Below are 17,605 nucleotides of genomic sequence, written 5' to 3'. Positions count from 1 at the left end.
TCGTGGTTATCGCCTATTTCTCATCTTAATACATCTCGTTCGTCCATCTAAATTCGTTCTAAAACGAAATTATCTATCGAAAATATCTGTAATAATCTTTTCTTTTTTTTCTCAATTCTTTTTTAATTCGCTTCAATTTAATACGTCGATCAATGTGAATTAATGTGTACGTTGTCGATTATCTTTTTCTTTTTTTTTTGAATCTTTTCTTTATCTTTTTTTCGTTTATCTTTTAAATATTTAACAACAATAAAGGGAAAGAATAAGGCGGAATCGTATAGAAAATCTTCAACCGGACTTTCGCTTCCACCATCTCGAACTCCGGCAAATGTTAGCGGAGAACAAAAAGATGGAACAGTTTTTCGTTTCTCCATTTCTTTATCTTCTTTTTTTTCGTTTCTTATTTCTTTGTTGTCCCTTTGAAAACAATGAGAATAAAGATTTACTTTTTGAAACGTTTTCCTTTTATGTTTCTTTTCCCTTTTTCATTTAGCAAGATCGCAAAGAGTTGCGAAAATTTCAGAATACCACGTAACTGGTAATTATTTTTCTTCCTTTCTTTTCTCTATTCTTTTTTTTTTTCTTTTTTCTTTTTACCATGTCGATCATCACAGCTGTCCCTAAGAATAATATAGCACGTGTGCCGATATATGTATGTATATATAATAATTTGCCGCTTTTAAAACATTTTCCCTCTTTAATTAATAATCCCCCTTTACAACTTCTTTATTTTCTCTAACTAACGAGACTCGTAGAGGTAACCGTATTAATTTTTTTTACATCTTTTATGTTTTCTTTTTTCTTTTTTTTTTGTTCATCCTTAACTACGTACATATTATTCTAGCGAATTCTCAGCGATCGCACTTTTACGAGATAATAATTTAGTCGGTTCATTTGGAGATCTAAAAATGCGCATTCGCCCAATGATCAAACCGAATACCGGTATATTATCCGAATACCGATAATTATCATTCTCGCTTTCATTTACTTAATCTTTTTTATTCTTTTGCACTCTCTCTCTCTCCCTCTCTCTCTCTTTCTCTCTCTCTCTCTCTCTCTCTCTCTCTCTCTCTCTCTCTCTCTCTCTCTCTCTCTCTCTCTCTCTCTCTTTCGTTCCATTAATATACATACTCTACATTTAATCGATCCTTTAATATCATTTAACAGTTTTGTTTTATTAATATTGTAACTTTTAATAATATTTAAAAGATAACTTGTGATTGGTTGTCGCGTCAATGCCAATGGCCAAAATGTACAATACGATTAAAGTTTATATTGTAATATCGTCTCCTCCCTTCAAAAATGCCTGCCTACGAAGACTATACGAAAAACAATGTGGATTATTTATAATTATTATTGTTATGTTGCCATATATATTTTTTTCTTTTCTTATTTTGTGTATCCTATCGAGAGTATATTCGATAATAATCGCTCGATCGACATCCGAACTCTTTTAATACCTCGCTTAAACGTGCTCGACGATCGTATCACTTTTGAAATTTTTCGTAATTCCTTCCCTCACATGCTCGCGAGATCGTTTCTTTCTTCTTGACGAAGGACTCTGCTCATTCTCGATCAGGGTTTGAAATTTTTTTAATAGCAATTTTTTTTAAATTGCAACAAGCACTCGCCTTTAAATTAATAATATACAATTTTATAGTAGCGATGATCGTTGAAATTTTCTTTTCTTTATTTATTATCACGTTATAGATAATCTCGTTTTGAATGAATTAAATAAAAAGAAACGTTCGCGGGCGGAAGGTAATAAGTAAACATTTCGCGACCAAATAAAAACGGCAATTCCGAGTAAAAACGAAATTCCTTTGTTGATTTTGTTTGAGATTTATCATCATTTTTTATAACATTCATCACGTGCTAAGGCAATTCCCCATTCTCTCGACGTTAGATTTCGGAATGTGAAGCCTTCGAGTTTCTTTTAATCTTCTACGAGGCGAATATTGTTTAAACAACGATGTATATCCTATCGTCGCTTTACTTTTACGAACGAGCCTTTTTCCCCTTTTTTTCTCATTTCTTTCTTTTTTCTTTTCTCTTCTCTTCTTTTATTTTCTTTTTTCTTTTTACTTATTATTTTCGCTTTCATTCCTCGTCGCATATTGACCAAAGAGAATTTGCTCGTAGTCGACAGAAATTCGAAGCAACGTTCGCGAAGGAATATGGAAAGGGAAGAGAATCTCTCGTGTAAAAGAAGAGTCTTCTAGTATGAAGTGCACATATTTTCTTTCTCTCTCTCTCTCTCCCTCTCTCTCTCTCTCTCTCTCTCTCTTTCTTCTTCCATATCTTTTTCTTCTTTTTAACGAAAAGAGAAGGAGGAAGAGAGAGAGAGAGAGAGAGAGAAAAAGAGAGAGAGAAAGAGAGAGAGAGGGAGTGAGAGAGTGAAAGAGAGAGAAAGAGAGAGAGAGAGAGAGAGAGAAAAAGAGAGAGAAATAAATGGAACGCTTGATTCCCTCGAGAAAAAAGTCTTCGATTTCCCCTCACCCTCTCCCTCTGTCCCCTTCTCCCGCTTAAGTCTTTCTCTCTTCCTTTCCCAAAAAGTAAAGACAAGAAGAAAAGGAAAAGAGGAAAAAAGATGAACTCGGATTCATATCTTAAACGGAGAGTGTTCGAAATGCAACGAATAATTCGAAAATAGTACAATTTAAAAAAGTAAATATAAGCTATTTTGAAAATCACGAAGTACTGTTTGATTTCGAATTATTCGAAACGTCGAAACACCTATTTAAGTATGTGTGCATGTAGGTATGTATATGTGTATGTATATATATATATATGTATACATGTATGTATGTACGTATGTATGTACATATATGTATGTATATACGTACGTACGTATGTGTTGTATGTATATGTGTACGTATGTATGTACATATATGTATGTATATACGTACGTACGTATGTGTTGTATGTATATGTGTACGTATATATGTAGTACATGACGAGCCGTTCGCTTCTTTAAAACTTGCGTCGGATCGTGAGCTGAAGAAAGATGAGAAAGGTAAAAGGACAAAGAAAAAAAGCGATTAAAAGGGAAGGATAAAAGGTAAAAAGATTTTTACTCGCACGCGTACTTGCATTTAACACGTTAATGTCGAAAAATACGATGCTTCGCGACTGTGTCACTGTGTGTCTCTGTGTGTCTCCCTGTACAAATGTGTATGTGTATTTTTTTGTACGTAAATTTATAAATGTTAGTGAATATTCGTCTGTGAGTGCATATGTGGGCGAAAAAGAGAGTGTCGATAGAAAGAACAGAAATAACGTCGCTTAAAACTAAATTATCGCGCTAAATTGCTATTCCCGTTTATATTCTTTATACCCCCTCCTTACTCATTCTCTCTCGCCCTCTCTCTCTCTCTCTCTCTCTCTCTCTCTCTCTTTCTTTCACTCTCACTCTCTCTCTCTCTCTCTCTCTCTCTGTTTTTCTTTTATTTCTCGTTTTCTTTCGCATACATTCTTTCTCTCTTTCTCTTTTTCTTCAAAATCTTTACACTGAATGTCCCCTTACAGTCTAACAAAGAACAGTATTTATATTTGCGTTAGTGCACGCCACTTAAATCGTAGTATAAATCCCCCATTTATTAAGTTGTCATCGATTTACTTACTAGTGATACGGATAATAAAATTCACTGGCATATTATTTGAATCACCTTGGCAGTTCATTGTGTGTATTCTGAGAGTATAACGTGTGCGCTTTGCCTTTTTACCAGTTTTGACACAACGAAGGAGCGATTTGTTTGTTTCGTTTCTTCCTTACCATCGCCGTGCGTCTCTATGTGTCTGTATTATGTGTGTGTTATGTGCACGTATGTGTGTGTGCGCGTGTATGTATGTGTATTTGTGCGTGCATTCGCGTATGCATGTTTATTCGTGTATGTGCACGCATATAATAGATGAGTTTAAGTCCGTCAGTTAAGTCCGTTCGTTTCTGTCCGCATGTTTTTGTGTATTTTCACGTGTGCGAGCTTATTTTAATAATCTGTCCTTCCTATTTACAGCGGAACCCAAGATCCTCAAGATCCGATCCTTCCCTTGGAAGAGTCCTCGATCTTGAGCCGTTCCTGCGTATTTGACATTTTTTCTTTATTCCCCTACCTTCTCTTCTTTATCCTTTTCCTCCTTCTCCACCTCCTCCTCCATCTCTACCTCTTTTTTCTTCTCTCTCTCTCTCTCTCTCCTTCTCTCTTCCTCTCTCTCCCTCCTTCTCTCTTCCTCTCTCTCCCTCTCTCTCTTTGTCTCTATTTTTCTCATCGACGTACCCATCGAATTGCTTTATTTTATCTGCATATGTAAACATCTTGGTGTGCTCATGTGTGCGTATGTGTTCTCTTCACGCTTATATGTACGTACCTCGAAGTAGCAGTCAGGAGATATTGAACGATTTCGAGGGACACAAATTCTTTTTTTTTTTTTTTTCATTTTTTTCTTGAATAATTTCAACAACAGATATTTACATAGAATCCTTTGGAGACATTAAACGGATATTTCCGGTTCGATATATTCCGAGAATATTCTTCTAAAGGAACATAAGAATGAAAATAATTATTTTGACAACAACGATAATCAAAAAATTGAACTTAATAAATGCAACAGATTTTTGTGCGATTTTAAGTCGACGAAAAAACAACAAGAAAAAGAAAAAAAAAGAAAAAAAAAAGAAACAAGAAAAGAGAAAATATGTTGGAACTATTTGATAAGTCCTTTTCAAGATATGAAATAATAACGTGATATAACTATGGAAGAAATATCGACTGCTATCGAGGAACGTGCACGTTTGTGTGTGCTCGTATTCTCTGAGATTTCCGTTGTTCCTCGTTTACCCTCTCACGATCCTACTACCACTCTCTGTAACCATCGCGTAGCCACGTACATACATCGACTTGCTGCTTCGATAAGGTGTCCTCGTTCTCCTTTTTCTGTTATTCTTTTTCTTTCTTCCTCTTTTTTTAAAAGAAACGTTACGTTTACAAGACATAAGTCGAGATCGTATGTTCCTTCCAGTATTGCATCCCTTCAACTTCCGCTTTTAAATGACGCGAAGCGTAATCGAGTGCTTCGAGTTTGTCAATGAGGAAGAAGAAGGATCTCGCAATGAACGAGAGAAAAATAGAAGAACGGAAGGAACATCGGTTTTTCTGCTTCTCGATATCGTTTCCCTTTTTTTTCTTCCTTTTCTTTCTTTCGATCATCTTTATCTGCTCCTCCCCATCGTATTTTTTCGCTTTCGCGATCAATCGAGCGCATTCCAGTACGGATCTTCGACGATCAACTACTGGCAGTTGCCTGGGTTTTCTGAATCACGTGACGATGATGTGCGGCGCCGATAATAGGACGGTGATGGTAGCGATGATGGTGAACAGAGTAAAAATGATTAGGCACATCCTGTCGATCACCATCGCCGCAAATTTCCAGTCATTCGTCACCTTTGTGTTTTCCTCGTCGTTTTTTAACTGATCCGTTATCACCTGCGAAAATTAAATATGTTTAAATATAGATCAAATATATTTACATAATCTTTAAAAAACTCTACGAAAAGCGGAACAAGATGTAATCAAATCCTTTTTCAAATTTTTTTTTTTCAATTGTCTCTTTCTTCTTTCATAATAATAACTTAATTTTAACTAAGTGATCAACCGTATGTAATTTGTATATTATATTACTTTAAATAACTGATAACTTTATGTGCAAGTGTTTTTGTATATTAAAATGATCTACGATATAACGCGTATATTTATTGTTTTATTCTTTTTCTTCTCGTATTTTGAAAGAATGATGGATCATTGGATATAACATTCAATGTATTATCGCAATTAATCTTATCGATTACCTTGATCTCCTTGAGGATCAGTATGAGCTCGTAACGCGCGCAAAAGCAGGCGTTCTGAAATATCGTCTCGACCTGTGGCGCCGCCGTGTCTGGCGGATGCTGATGATGATGCGGCGTGTGGCCAAGCTGATGGCCAGGATAGGAAGAGTGAGCTAACGGTGTCGAATGCTGATGATGCGGCGTGGGAGTTGCGTGACTGTGATGATGATGAGGCGTCGTATGTATGTGACTGTGTCCGTGGCCCATCGTATGATGATGTGGACCCGGTGTACTGTACACGTTGTTCAATAAATTGTTATGAGATGCCAGCGCGTTGTCATCCAGGTCCAGGACATTTGCTAACAGTGATTTGCTACTCCTTTGATGCAACTCCAAATCACCGTACGATTTGCTCGTACCTAAAGTCACAATGATATATAGGAATTAATTAATTCATTCAGTAATTAAATTTTATCTGATTTCTTATTACGTTGAATTGTCCGAGTTAATAATCTCTTTTCGAACAAACAAGAAAATCGACTTGTTTTTGAAAGCTCAAGTTATTGAATTTACGTGCGAAAGTCACACTCAGACACATGTTTCTTTTTTATTTTATTTTATTTTATTTATTTTTTTTTACATTACCGGTGACCGGAGATGGTTTTTGAGATTTCTGTGCGTCTTTTTCCTCTTTGTCGGTCGGTCGTGACATTCGGAGTAAGCATGGTAACCAATATAGGAAAAGGATCCTGACCTGTAATACAAAATTTATAATGAAATTGATCGAACCCATAAAAATTGTTTGAAATTTAATGTCAATAACAATAGATAAAAAAGAAAATTACCCATTCGGACATCTCGTGAGTGTCAGCGTTTCGATGATGATAATTCAAAATGAGGATCGTACTGACGACACTGCTGGCGACCATAAACATGATGCAATTGAAATACGTCCCTGTAACATCGATCGACGAAGGTCATTATCTCCTAATGAAATATTCTATTTATCGACTTGACTTTTTGATGAATATTACGACAAAGAAGGAACAATGGAATATTGAAAGAAAAAAAATGAAGGAGGATTCTTCGTACTTACCTAAGAGCGGGACGGCGTCCGACGTAGCTGGCATTGTTTCGGCCACCATATTAAGGAACACAGTGAGAGATAAGAGAATTGTTACCCCTGTAAATAAAAAATAATGCCATCGAAGAGTCGTTAAATTAATAATAGCCAGAATTTCAAGAAGAAAAAGTTCAAAAATTAATATTCGAAAATTAATCCTCGAAAAAAGAATCTTCTGAGATATCTTAAGTTAACAGATGCTACCGCGACTTGTCCTTCGACCGTAACTCACTCTCAATTGAGAAATTTATTTGAAGATCAAGCGACTCGTCGCGTCGTGATCATTAAAACTTGCAAAACTTTATCCGAAACTCGGACTCGTCCTGAATATTCTCGTCTCGTAACGTGTTAGTTCTTAACCGGACACACTTTCGACGGTCCAACAAGTAGCCACCGAATCGATACTTCGTTCTTTATTCGATGTCGTCTTAAAATAAAATATGTTACTCCGATAAAAATACGATATATGTATATAATATTTCTCTTTCTCTTTCTCTATCTATATACATATATAGAGAGAGAAAGAGACACAAGTCTCTGTTATTTTATCCTTTTTTATTCGTTCCTTCGAATTTTCAACGAATCATTTCTTTTAGACACTTTTCCTTTATCTTCTTATTTTCTGATAGAAAAAGAATGAAAAAATATTTGGCGAACATACATATATAAGTATATACATATTATGTATTTATAGGTAAAAATCATCATATATATACTTTATTTCTTTCTTGGCAGACTTTCGTAATGCGGAAACGTAAACTATTGTTTCGTCAGTACGCGCTTCAAAGTCGTAAGGCATTTCTTAGGATTCTTAAAAATCCACCGAGACTTTACTAGAATACTTCCTGTTGGTATTTTTGCTGGCACACTTTTCAAATGCAGAATTTCAATTTGTTTTATCTCTTTGTAGTTATCTCTTCATAGTAAAGTTCAAACTAGAGTAGTCTTTAAAAGAGGGTGAAGATGAATATATGGGAAAGAACGGAGATTGAGGAATTCGATAGAAGGATCGAGGATATTTTTTATAAGATTTGTTGGCACAGGTACATTGAGAATCTAGAGCGTACCGTGCTCGAAGGAATGCGGGCTTGCAAGCAAAAGTCATGTCAGCGCGTCTTGGTTACTATTTTTTGATAAAGGAACCGACGCTCGTTTTTCGAATCAAGTTTTCTAATCAAGAATTTCGTTTCCAATGTTTAGGAAAATTGATAAAGGAGATATCATAAGACGTAACCGATGATATTCGATTACTAACTAATAATAGAAAATAATCCTTACCGAGGGAGAGTTTCTCGCCGGAATCGGGTGGCAGGGTGAATCCCAAAACGGCCATGCTGGCGATTAATACGCACGGCACGATTAGGTTGAAAAAATAATAAAGCGTACGTCTTCTAATGATGACCACAAAGGTGATGTCTATGTATGGTTCCGGGCAGCAATTGTAATAAATTTCGTTTCTTTTGCCAGGTACTCCTGATGGCAAAGAGAAAAGAAAAAAAAATGTATTTGCATTATCATAGACGTATCTATAAACACATATCGTTAAATCATTCTCATGTAACGTATCTATGTAAATACTTTCGCAAATAATCTTTTTACATCTATATTTCTTTTTGTAAGAAAGATTTTAGTTGAATGAACGACATACTGGGAAAATCGCTTGAAAACTCTTTTTCTCTCCTTCTCTCTCTCTTTCTCTCTCTCTCTCTCTCTCTCTCTTTTTCTTTTTCTCTTATTACGGAAATTGGAATGATATTTCATTCATATCTTGCACGAATAAACGTGGAAGAAGTCGAGCTTATGACGTGGATGAAAAGAACGGTCTCGCTTTTATTTTTAACCGATTTATAACGTTCGCAGTTGTTGTTTCATCCTTCGTTGTTGTTCCTTCCCTCCTGTTGAAGCAGCAGACAGGGGCTTTACTTAAGATGCATTTCTACTGGGAACATTGTGATCTCGTCGCGAGCGCATGCACGGTTTTACTCCCTTGCGTGTAATATATCTACATTCATGTAGCGAGAAAAGATACTGCGATGCCGAGTCGACGTACACTTGTAAATTTACATTTTTATATTGCAATTTAAGGAGGTACGAATAAAATGGAGGAGAGAGAGGGAGAAAGAGAGGGAGAGAGAGAGAGAGAGAGAGAGAGAGATCCGAGCAAAAAGACTCGAGAAGTTCATGGATGTTTCTCCCAAGAGAAGTATACGCAATTATTGTTTTCTCTCTTCTTCTCTTCTCTTTCCTTTATTCTCTCTCTCTCTCTCTCTCTCTCTCTCTCTCTCTCTCTCTCCCTCTTTCTTCCTTTTTTACTTTTTGTTCTGTCTTCGGTTTACTCTTTTATGATGTATCTGCAAGTATTGTCCGTAAGTTTAACGAGAAATTATCTTCTTTCGAGTCAGCTTGCTATGTATTTGTTAATTAGACTTTATCCTTTGTTTGCATTAATTGAGAAGTCGTAGTGGTCGACTTCCCAACGACGAATGAAATTTGATAAAAGGGACGGATTAAAAGCAATAAGTTTATCGTCCGACGGATCACATGGTAAATATTAATATCTCTTGAATTTTCCCAGGAATGGAATCCTCTATTATTTCGTTTAATTAGACTTCGCTAATATTTCTCTCAGAATAAAATGGATTTGTGGATTAAATTTAAAGATCGTTGATAGGAGTAGATCCGAGAATGTATTACGTGTATGGATAGACATTCTTTTTTTTATGACGAAAAGAATAATAAATATATATTCTCATAATAGTGACGAACTCGTTATCAATTTTATCGATCGGCTATTCGATTTTTGTCTATTAATTTTGGTGATGAGTGTTGTCACAAAGAAAATCCATTATCAGGATTGGAATCCAAATTCATCGAAGCAAAGAGCGAAAGCCTTTAAATGCGTTGATCCTAAGAATATTTGTCCGATAACGATATGACGACATACAAAGGAGAGGTCTCATCGATCATTTCGACCGAAAATCGATCGTTCGATGGAACACGTCTCTATGATCCCTTACCATTCGTGAAGGATTTTAGAATTGCTAATCGGCTAAGAGAATTATTCGCGATGGTGATAAACTATGCTCTCTCATTTCTCTCTCTCTCTCTCTTTCTCTCTCTCTCTCTCTCCCATTCTCTCTCTATTTATCTATCTTTTGTATAAAGAAAGAGAGACAGAGAGAGAGAGAGAGAGAGAGAGAGAGAGAGAGAGAGAAAGAGAAAGAGAAAGACAGAGAGAGACAGCTAGGTTTTGATAAGAGTTTGTAAAAACTCACCTAACAGATCCCACTCGCCGTTAGTGATAAAACTGCTGATGTCACCTCCTGATTCGTCTTGCAGTTGCAGGTCCAACTGTTAACAATTTATTACAAAATGTTTAAATGTAATATAACTGATATAATTATTCATATCTCATAATATAAAATAGTTTTATTTCGTTTTTTCTTTCTTTTTTCTTTTTTCTTTTTTCTTTTTTTTATAGGAAGTGAATCTGTAATTGTGATTTACTTTACATCTCATTGATATTATGCTCTCACCTTTTCGAAGATCAATATGATATTTAGGACACAATGCAATGTATAGAGAATTAATTACTGCATGAGAATCGTTAAATGAAAATAAGGGGTCTAACTGAAAAAATAAAAAAATAGAAAAGAAAAGAAAAGAAGAAGAAAACTGTTTTGCATCTGGTTAGTATTCAACTGATCGAAACTGGTGAAATGAAAACTGCACAATCTACCCTTTAACTTTTCTCCCGCTTATCATTCGATTCGATGAACTTTCGAGCGTCATCGATCTCTCTATCTCTTTTACTTCTTTTTTTTTACTTCGTTTTGTCTACATCACCTCGTATATTTAACGCGAGTGCTTATTTTGTTAAGCCAAGTGTTCTTATGTGAGAATTGATTTGGTTCTCGAGCGCTTTCTGTTCTTTCTCTCACTCTCTTTCTCTCTTCCTCTCTCTCTCTTTCTCTCTCTCTCTCTCTCTCTCTTTTTCTCTCTCTCTCTCTCTTTAAGTAAACGGAACAAATTATCGATTTGATGATTTTCTTTTTTTATTATATCGGAACAGGTTATCTGTCGAACGCGAACACATGATATTTGACCATGTACTAGCCGTGAATACTCGCCGAATAAAAAAAACATCAAAGTATGTTTCCTTTCGAAAGACGAACTATATCTTATTCCATCGGAACTTTTTATCGCGTATACATGCAATGCTAAATAATAATATCACATTTCAATCAACTTATTATAAAATTATTGACATTTGGTAGTTGGTAAAAAAATTTGATTCATCCTCTTATTTGTTTTTGTTTGTCTTTTTTCTTTTTTTTTTTTTTTTTTTTTTTTTTTTTTTTTTTTTTTTTTTTTTTAATTTCATTTGAATTATCCAGTACTCTTTTTGTAAATAGTATATATATCGGTAAGATACGCGATGGAGTAACACTTCTATAGACGTTTATTTCTCAAGTTTCTTTTTGCTCTTGAGAAAGAAGTCTTCTTGATATAGAATGAGAAAGAGAGAAAGAAACGATACTTCCGAGGATGTACAGGGATAAGAAAAAGAAGAAGAAGAAAACAAGGAAAAAGAGAAAAATAAGAGCAGAAGAAAAAACAACAGAAAGCGTATAAAAGCAAGTAGTGTGAGTAGGTTGGTAAGTACGGAAGTATCGCTGACCCCATTTCAAAATGTTCCTTACCTGAAAGCCGTCGTAAGTCCAAGAGCCAAATTTCATCTCACAGCGCTGATCGTCAAAGGGGAACCAGGTAATGTCTATCTTGCAAGTGCTCTTGAATATACCAGGCGGCACATATAAGCAGGTGCCATTGTTCTTTACGACGACGTTCGTTGGATAAGTACCGTCGAACCCTTCGTCCGCGCTGCAACGGATTAAGAAGAATGATGAGAACGTGCTCTTATCAATGATCCTCCAAACGATTTATTATCGACGTCAGACGATCGAACGATTGGGCGATTTTCCCTATTACCGATTCTTCAAAAATATTGAATGACATTCTTTTATCGGAAGTACGAATTAGATCGAAAATTCAACGTTTCTTTTTTTTTCTTCTATCATTTTTTTTTTCATTTTTCTCAGTTCTTTTTTTTTGAATTCCCCATTTAATTTTCTCTATCAAAAAGAATCAACTTTCTCTTCGTCGCAGGATGAAACACGAAGAGAAAAGAAAAAAGTCAAGGGGATGTCCGTTTTCGTGTCTGTTTTCCATTAGTATCTCAAAGGACTGGAAAGGCACAGTGAGACCGAAAACCGTAAGACCGAAACCAATTTCTAATAGAAAGGATTGGCCTGCTTTTGGACGATTGTGCTTTACGCTTTGCTTCGATGCATCCGAAGATTTCATCCAAAGAAGATGTAATGGGACAGACAAGAGACAAGATATACTTGCGACCGATCGACTTGTATGTTCTTATGAAAAAGGTTTCTTTAAACTAAAGCACGAATGGAATTAATTGGATTCTCTAATTCCTATTAGAAATTTTAACAAATTTCATTAACTTGAAACATTTATGTCCTTTGAACATTCCCAACGATATATCTAATCGAATTCATCGATACAATTTCGTAAGAATCTTTAGAATAGAATTCGATATTCGATTAATATAGATTTATTTATAAAAAAAATTCATTATAAAAAATAAAAAATTAAAAAAAAGTAAATAAACCAAAGTAACTTTATAAATTAATTATTATGAAATATTATTATGTAAATTTTCTTTTTTCATTTCTTTTTCATTGTAAAATATAGTCGCGTAACTAATGTGAATGAATGGATAATAACGAACACCCGGTGAAAAATTATTTAATTAAATCTACGTTAGAATGGCCGCTTGCTTCTCAATGAAGTCTTGTGCTTTTTTTAATGTGCTTCAACGAGTTCCTTCCGCAACCACTATCCATGTTGCGACCACCAACGACGTACTGAGACACCGAGAAATCTCTTCTATAACTCCTCGAGAATCATCGAACAAATATATAATCGTGATTCGAGTATCATCCTCGTTATGTGAAAATTCGTCCTTCAATAGTCAAACGAGATACGAAAACCACTTCAGGTTGATTTAACCTTTATTAAAACAAAAAAATTATAATAAAGAAAAAAAGAAATAGATGACTCAGGAATTTTTATTTGGCTTTTGTTTTCGATTATTATTTTTTATTTTAAAATATGACACATATAGGAAAAATTCAAAGACGATTACATATATTTTTCAATGATTTTAAAACGTATTTGTTTAAGTGTTCTTTTTCACATTTCTTTATTTTACCTCGTAATCATTGTTATATAAAATGCTGGATACCACAAAGTTTCCAATGAATATATATATATATATATATATGATAAGGAATAAATGCCTTTGCAGAATTTAATTGGGTAAAGTGCACAGACCTTAAGAGTACGTAACTCGGGTAACTTTCTGGTCGCTTAACAGCATTTAAAATTAAACGAATGACGAGAATTCTCAATAGTCATTGAAAAAATCATAAAACAAATATGCATATCGAAGTAACTTTTTTGTAATATTTTCTAGTATTGATTTTTTTTACTTTTTAATTGCGTGATTCTATGTCAATTGCTTTGACATAATCAATAAAAAATTGTATATGTAAATATATACATATATATATCTGTGTGTAGAGTATATTTGTGTGTAGAGAATACCTTATAATACATAATTATATATAATCTTATACATGTTCTTTGTGTGTGTATATAGCTTTTAATCGTTCCTTCTCATTATTTTAAATTGGCAATTACTAATTAAAAAATTATATTTGCAAAAATTTTAGACAATACGAGATACTCGTCGGCAGTTTATCGAAAAGAAATCGAAATTTCGAAGAGGATCGAACATTTGGAAAGAAATGACGTAGTTTTAAGAAGTATTCTTCTTTACGAGAAAATAAACGGTTGAAGGTTAGTCTCTCGTTCCCTCTAGGGTTTCAACCCTCTTCTTTGCGAGAAGAGATGCGAACCTCGCAGCATGCGAAATATGATTTTGAATGGAATGCATCGGGACGATTCTACGGGGCCACGGATATAAGGCGGGTGAATGGTATACATAATACACTCCCTCGTCCAGGCGACTAAGGATTGGTTGGAACTCAGCCAGTTGGCCACAACCCAATCCGTTATTTCATTCTTTTTGAATCCACCCTCCGAACCCACCTCGCCACACCCACCACCACCACCAACGGCAAAAGCGGAGCCAGCCGCTACCCCTAAACGCACGACCGTTTCATCCAGCGTTTCACCCACCCTCTACTACCACCCTTCTTTTCTCTCTCTCTCTTTCTCTCTCTCTCTCTCTCTATCTATCTCTCTATATCTCTATCTATCTATCTCTTGCTCGTTTCTTTTTGTCGCATGCTCAATTCGCAGAAGCGGCGCCGTATGTGACATCGAAAATTAAATTCCCATCGAAGCATCAACATCCACACACTCACCGTTTTTCCTCGACCATCTTTTTACTCCACTTCTACTTTCTCTCTCTCTCTTTCTTTCTCTCTCTCTCTCTCTCTCTCTCTCGCTTTCTCTTTTCTACTTTTTTCTCTCTTTACACTTACACTCCATCTTCCTCTTCCTGACGAAAGGTTTAGAGGTCGCTCGTATTTACGCGAGTCGAAATCGACCAGGTAAATAGTTACGATTCGCCAAACGTTCTCTTCTCATTCCTCTGTGACCTACCGTGATTGCTTCTAGCTTTACTGAAAAATCGAAATACTTGATCGAAGAGGACAGACAGAGACATAGATAGAGACAGAGAGATAGAGACAGAGAGATAGAGATAGAAAGAGAAAGAGAGAGAGAAAGAGAGAGAGAGAGAGAGAGAGAGAGAGAGAGAGAGAGAAAGAGAGACAGACAGAAAATCGGTGGCTAAATTCGAGTTCGATCTACGATGGAGTTCGTACCTATGAATGTAACTGAGATGAAATGCCACAGGCGATGCTTCTTGTATCCCTTATAACGTTTCCCTCCGCCACGATTACGATTAACGGAAATGGAATTTCCTTCGAAGATCGTGACTTGCTCAAGTCAATATTAGCTTGGTTATATCCTTATGAAGCGAATATACGATATGAAGGACTACTGTATAATCATACCTTTTGACTATTATCGATATATATGCTCTTTTAAACGCTTACTGCGTAATTAATGGGCAGGCGTTGGTGACGCGACAACCGCGTACACGATGCGTTACTTTAATAGCTTTCTTGTTTAGAATGATAAACGAGCTGGTTTCTATGCTACAATAGGGAAGAACTTGATGATGAGCCGCTAATGAGTTACTTTTCTCTTCATGTATTTAATGAAGAAAGGACTGTGTTTTAGGAAATTTGCAGGCCAAAGGTGTAACATTCTAACGTTAACTTTCCATCCTTTTCATCCGTTTTGTCTATCATACTTTGTTTCACGTTAGCTTAATCCCGAATTAACGAACATTCATTCATTTATAAAGGCTCGTACATCATTTCATATATTCGATTGTATTAATTTTGGTATACATATTATGTACACATTGAGAACTTATTTTGATAAATTAATAATAAATTTGTAAATGCCTCCAAATATTCAATGACTCGTGAATAATACTTTCCATTATTATGTATATAAGCTGAACTGTATAATGCAATATATTGTGATCGTCTAAATATTATATAAAATGATGAAAAATGATCCGTAAAAGATGAATTACAATAATTTTTTAAAAATGCGGCTAAAATAAAGGAAAAAATGTACTATGTTCGCCGATTATTAAGCAAGCTATTTTCATTGCATTATGAAGGAGTGTTCATTCACTTTGTAGATATATTCACACGTTAAAGATTTTATAAAAGAAAAGAACACCAAAGAATACGACACACAAGAAAGAAGAGCGATCGACAGCATTACTGTCGACCATAGAGAAACTCGGATATACTTTGAGTGCACTCTAAGTGCAATGTTGCAGCGTCATCTGGTTAGACGAGAGGTAAGGTTTCTTCTTGAGGCATTCAATAGGATGATGCCATGAATATCAAGGGTAGCCATGGTACTCATGTCATTAACCGTATTACTTTCTTTTTTTCAAAGGATAACGATTATCTTTGAAACGATGAATAATGTTTTGGAATTGTTTTTTTGCATTCATCGTGTGAGTGCTGAAAAGCTCTTTAGTTTCTCGATAACCTCGAGTAAAAATTTTATCGGTTTTAGTAAAATGCTGTTCAATTTAACATACTTCCTGAAAAATCCAATGCTTTTGCAAATACGTGGGCGAGTGTCATTGTCATTCGTGCGAGCTTCCAACTAATCCTACCTTTCGCACGTTTGAAGGAAACCTATTTCAGGCTGTGGAATTCCCTTGCAACCATTCTCCGGTTCACCCTTCTCTCCATTCCTCTACGTAATAGTAGCTACATGTTATTCCGTTATTGCGCGACATTTGGCACGAGTCGTGAACAAGAGAGAGAGAGAGAGAGAGAGAGAGGGCGGGGGGATAGAGAGAGAAAGAGAGAGAGAAAAGAAGGTTGGAACAATGGTGGTAAAGGGCATGATGGATTCCATCTGGTCGATTGTATTCATGATATCGCTCGATAATGTTCATACCCGTGAGGCTCGAAAACCACTTAATCTTCGTCGAGAATACAGGAGAAAGATAGTGTCCTACCTAGAGAGATAGAGAAATACCTGCCACGTAGCGAGTGAAACAGAGAGAGAGAGAGAGAGAGAGAAAGAGAGATGGAGGCCGTGAGAGTGGGCATGCAATCGAAATTGCATACGAATCGTACTTTCCGGCAGGAGCTGCCGGTACATTGTTCACCACGCTGCAAGCGATCTATTCTCTCAATACCTAATTACTAGAAAGTCGGACAACCCATGTGCCCGTTCAATCTGATTTAGATTCCAATAACCTACGAGTGTGACAACTGAGACCAGCTATCCGAAACAGTTTTCGGGTAGGGGTATCTACATAAATGTATATATGTGTGAAAATGGCGAATCTCTAGAACAGTGAAATCGTTGGAATTCGCATTCAGCTTTCTTTGAAATGCCAGAAAGGAATACGCGTCGTAACGGGAACTCGTTCTTCGAATTATTATCACTATGCGGTATGGTACGAGTCAATGCGACGAATGCATGTCCTGTTCATGTATGTGTGTACGTTTATAGGTATAAATATTTGAGAGAAAAAGAGATACAAAGATAGAAAGAGAGAAATCGAGTCAATGAAATGAACGAATACCGTGCTAATGAAAACTCGTTTCATTCTCTGTCAAATTTTTTTTTGCAATTTGCAAATATGATTATCAGAAACATCTTGTACAATCACAATTGTTGAAAATGTTTCTATTGTATCAATGATTGTATTGATTTGGACTGTCGAAAAAGGATTAAAAAGTATGTTTAAAAGTTGATCGAGTTCTCTTGAAAGAACGAGAAAGGGAGGAAAAATAAATTGTCAAACGAGCCATCAATTGAAGCCATCTACTCTCGTTCTAGTAATTCGTAGAAGAAATGCAACCGAAATCTCTGTCTCTCCCTCTCTCTCACTCTCTCTCTCTCTTTCTTCAGTTTTAATCGAGTGCTCCCTTTGAAATGCGAAATACTATAAAACCCTGGACCATCGATGAAACGTATGCTTTGAAATG

At 35.6% G+C, this 17,605-nt stretch overlaps 1 protein-coding gene across 4 annotated transcripts in view; it reads right to left on the bottom strand.

The window, feature by feature from the left end:
* Positions 1 to 4,709: 4,709 nt before the first annotated feature.
* The window catches only part of nAChRa7 (nicotinic acetylcholine receptor alpha7 subunit), a 131,761-nt gene continuing 118,865 nt past the window's right edge, over positions 4,710 to 17,605 (bottom strand). For all 4 annotated transcript variants that reach the window (XM_085659562.1, XM_035873285.2, XM_035873283.2 and 1 more), the window contains 8 exons: positions 11,651 to 11,831; positions 10,223 to 10,298; positions 8,226 to 8,420; positions 6,921 to 7,007; positions 6,670 to 6,779; positions 6,470 to 6,578; positions 5,846 to 6,243; positions 4,710 to 5,483 (listed from right to left, as the gene is read on the bottom strand). In XM_085659562.1, the coding sequence (XP_085515688.1) occupies positions 5,316 to 5,483; positions 5,846 to 6,243; positions 6,470 to 6,578; positions 6,670 to 6,779; positions 6,921 to 7,007; positions 8,226 to 8,420; positions 10,223 to 10,298; positions 11,651 to 11,831 (1,324 nt within the window). In that variant the 3' untranslated portion in view covers positions 4,710 to 5,315. The remainder of the gene's footprint in view (positions 5,484 to 5,845; positions 6,244 to 6,469; positions 6,579 to 6,669; positions 6,780 to 6,920; positions 7,008 to 8,225; positions 8,421 to 10,222; positions 10,299 to 11,650; positions 11,832 to 17,605) is intronic.

Source organism: Vespa mandarinia, chromosome 10 (assembly GCF_050613455.1).
Source record: "Vespa mandarinia isolate Hongniang chromosome 10, ASM5061345v1, whole genome shotgun sequence".
Taxonomy (NCBI): domain Eukaryota; kingdom Metazoa; phylum Arthropoda; class Insecta; order Hymenoptera; family Vespidae; genus Vespa; species Vespa mandarinia.
This window is presented reverse-complemented; position numbering and strand designations above follow the sequence as displayed.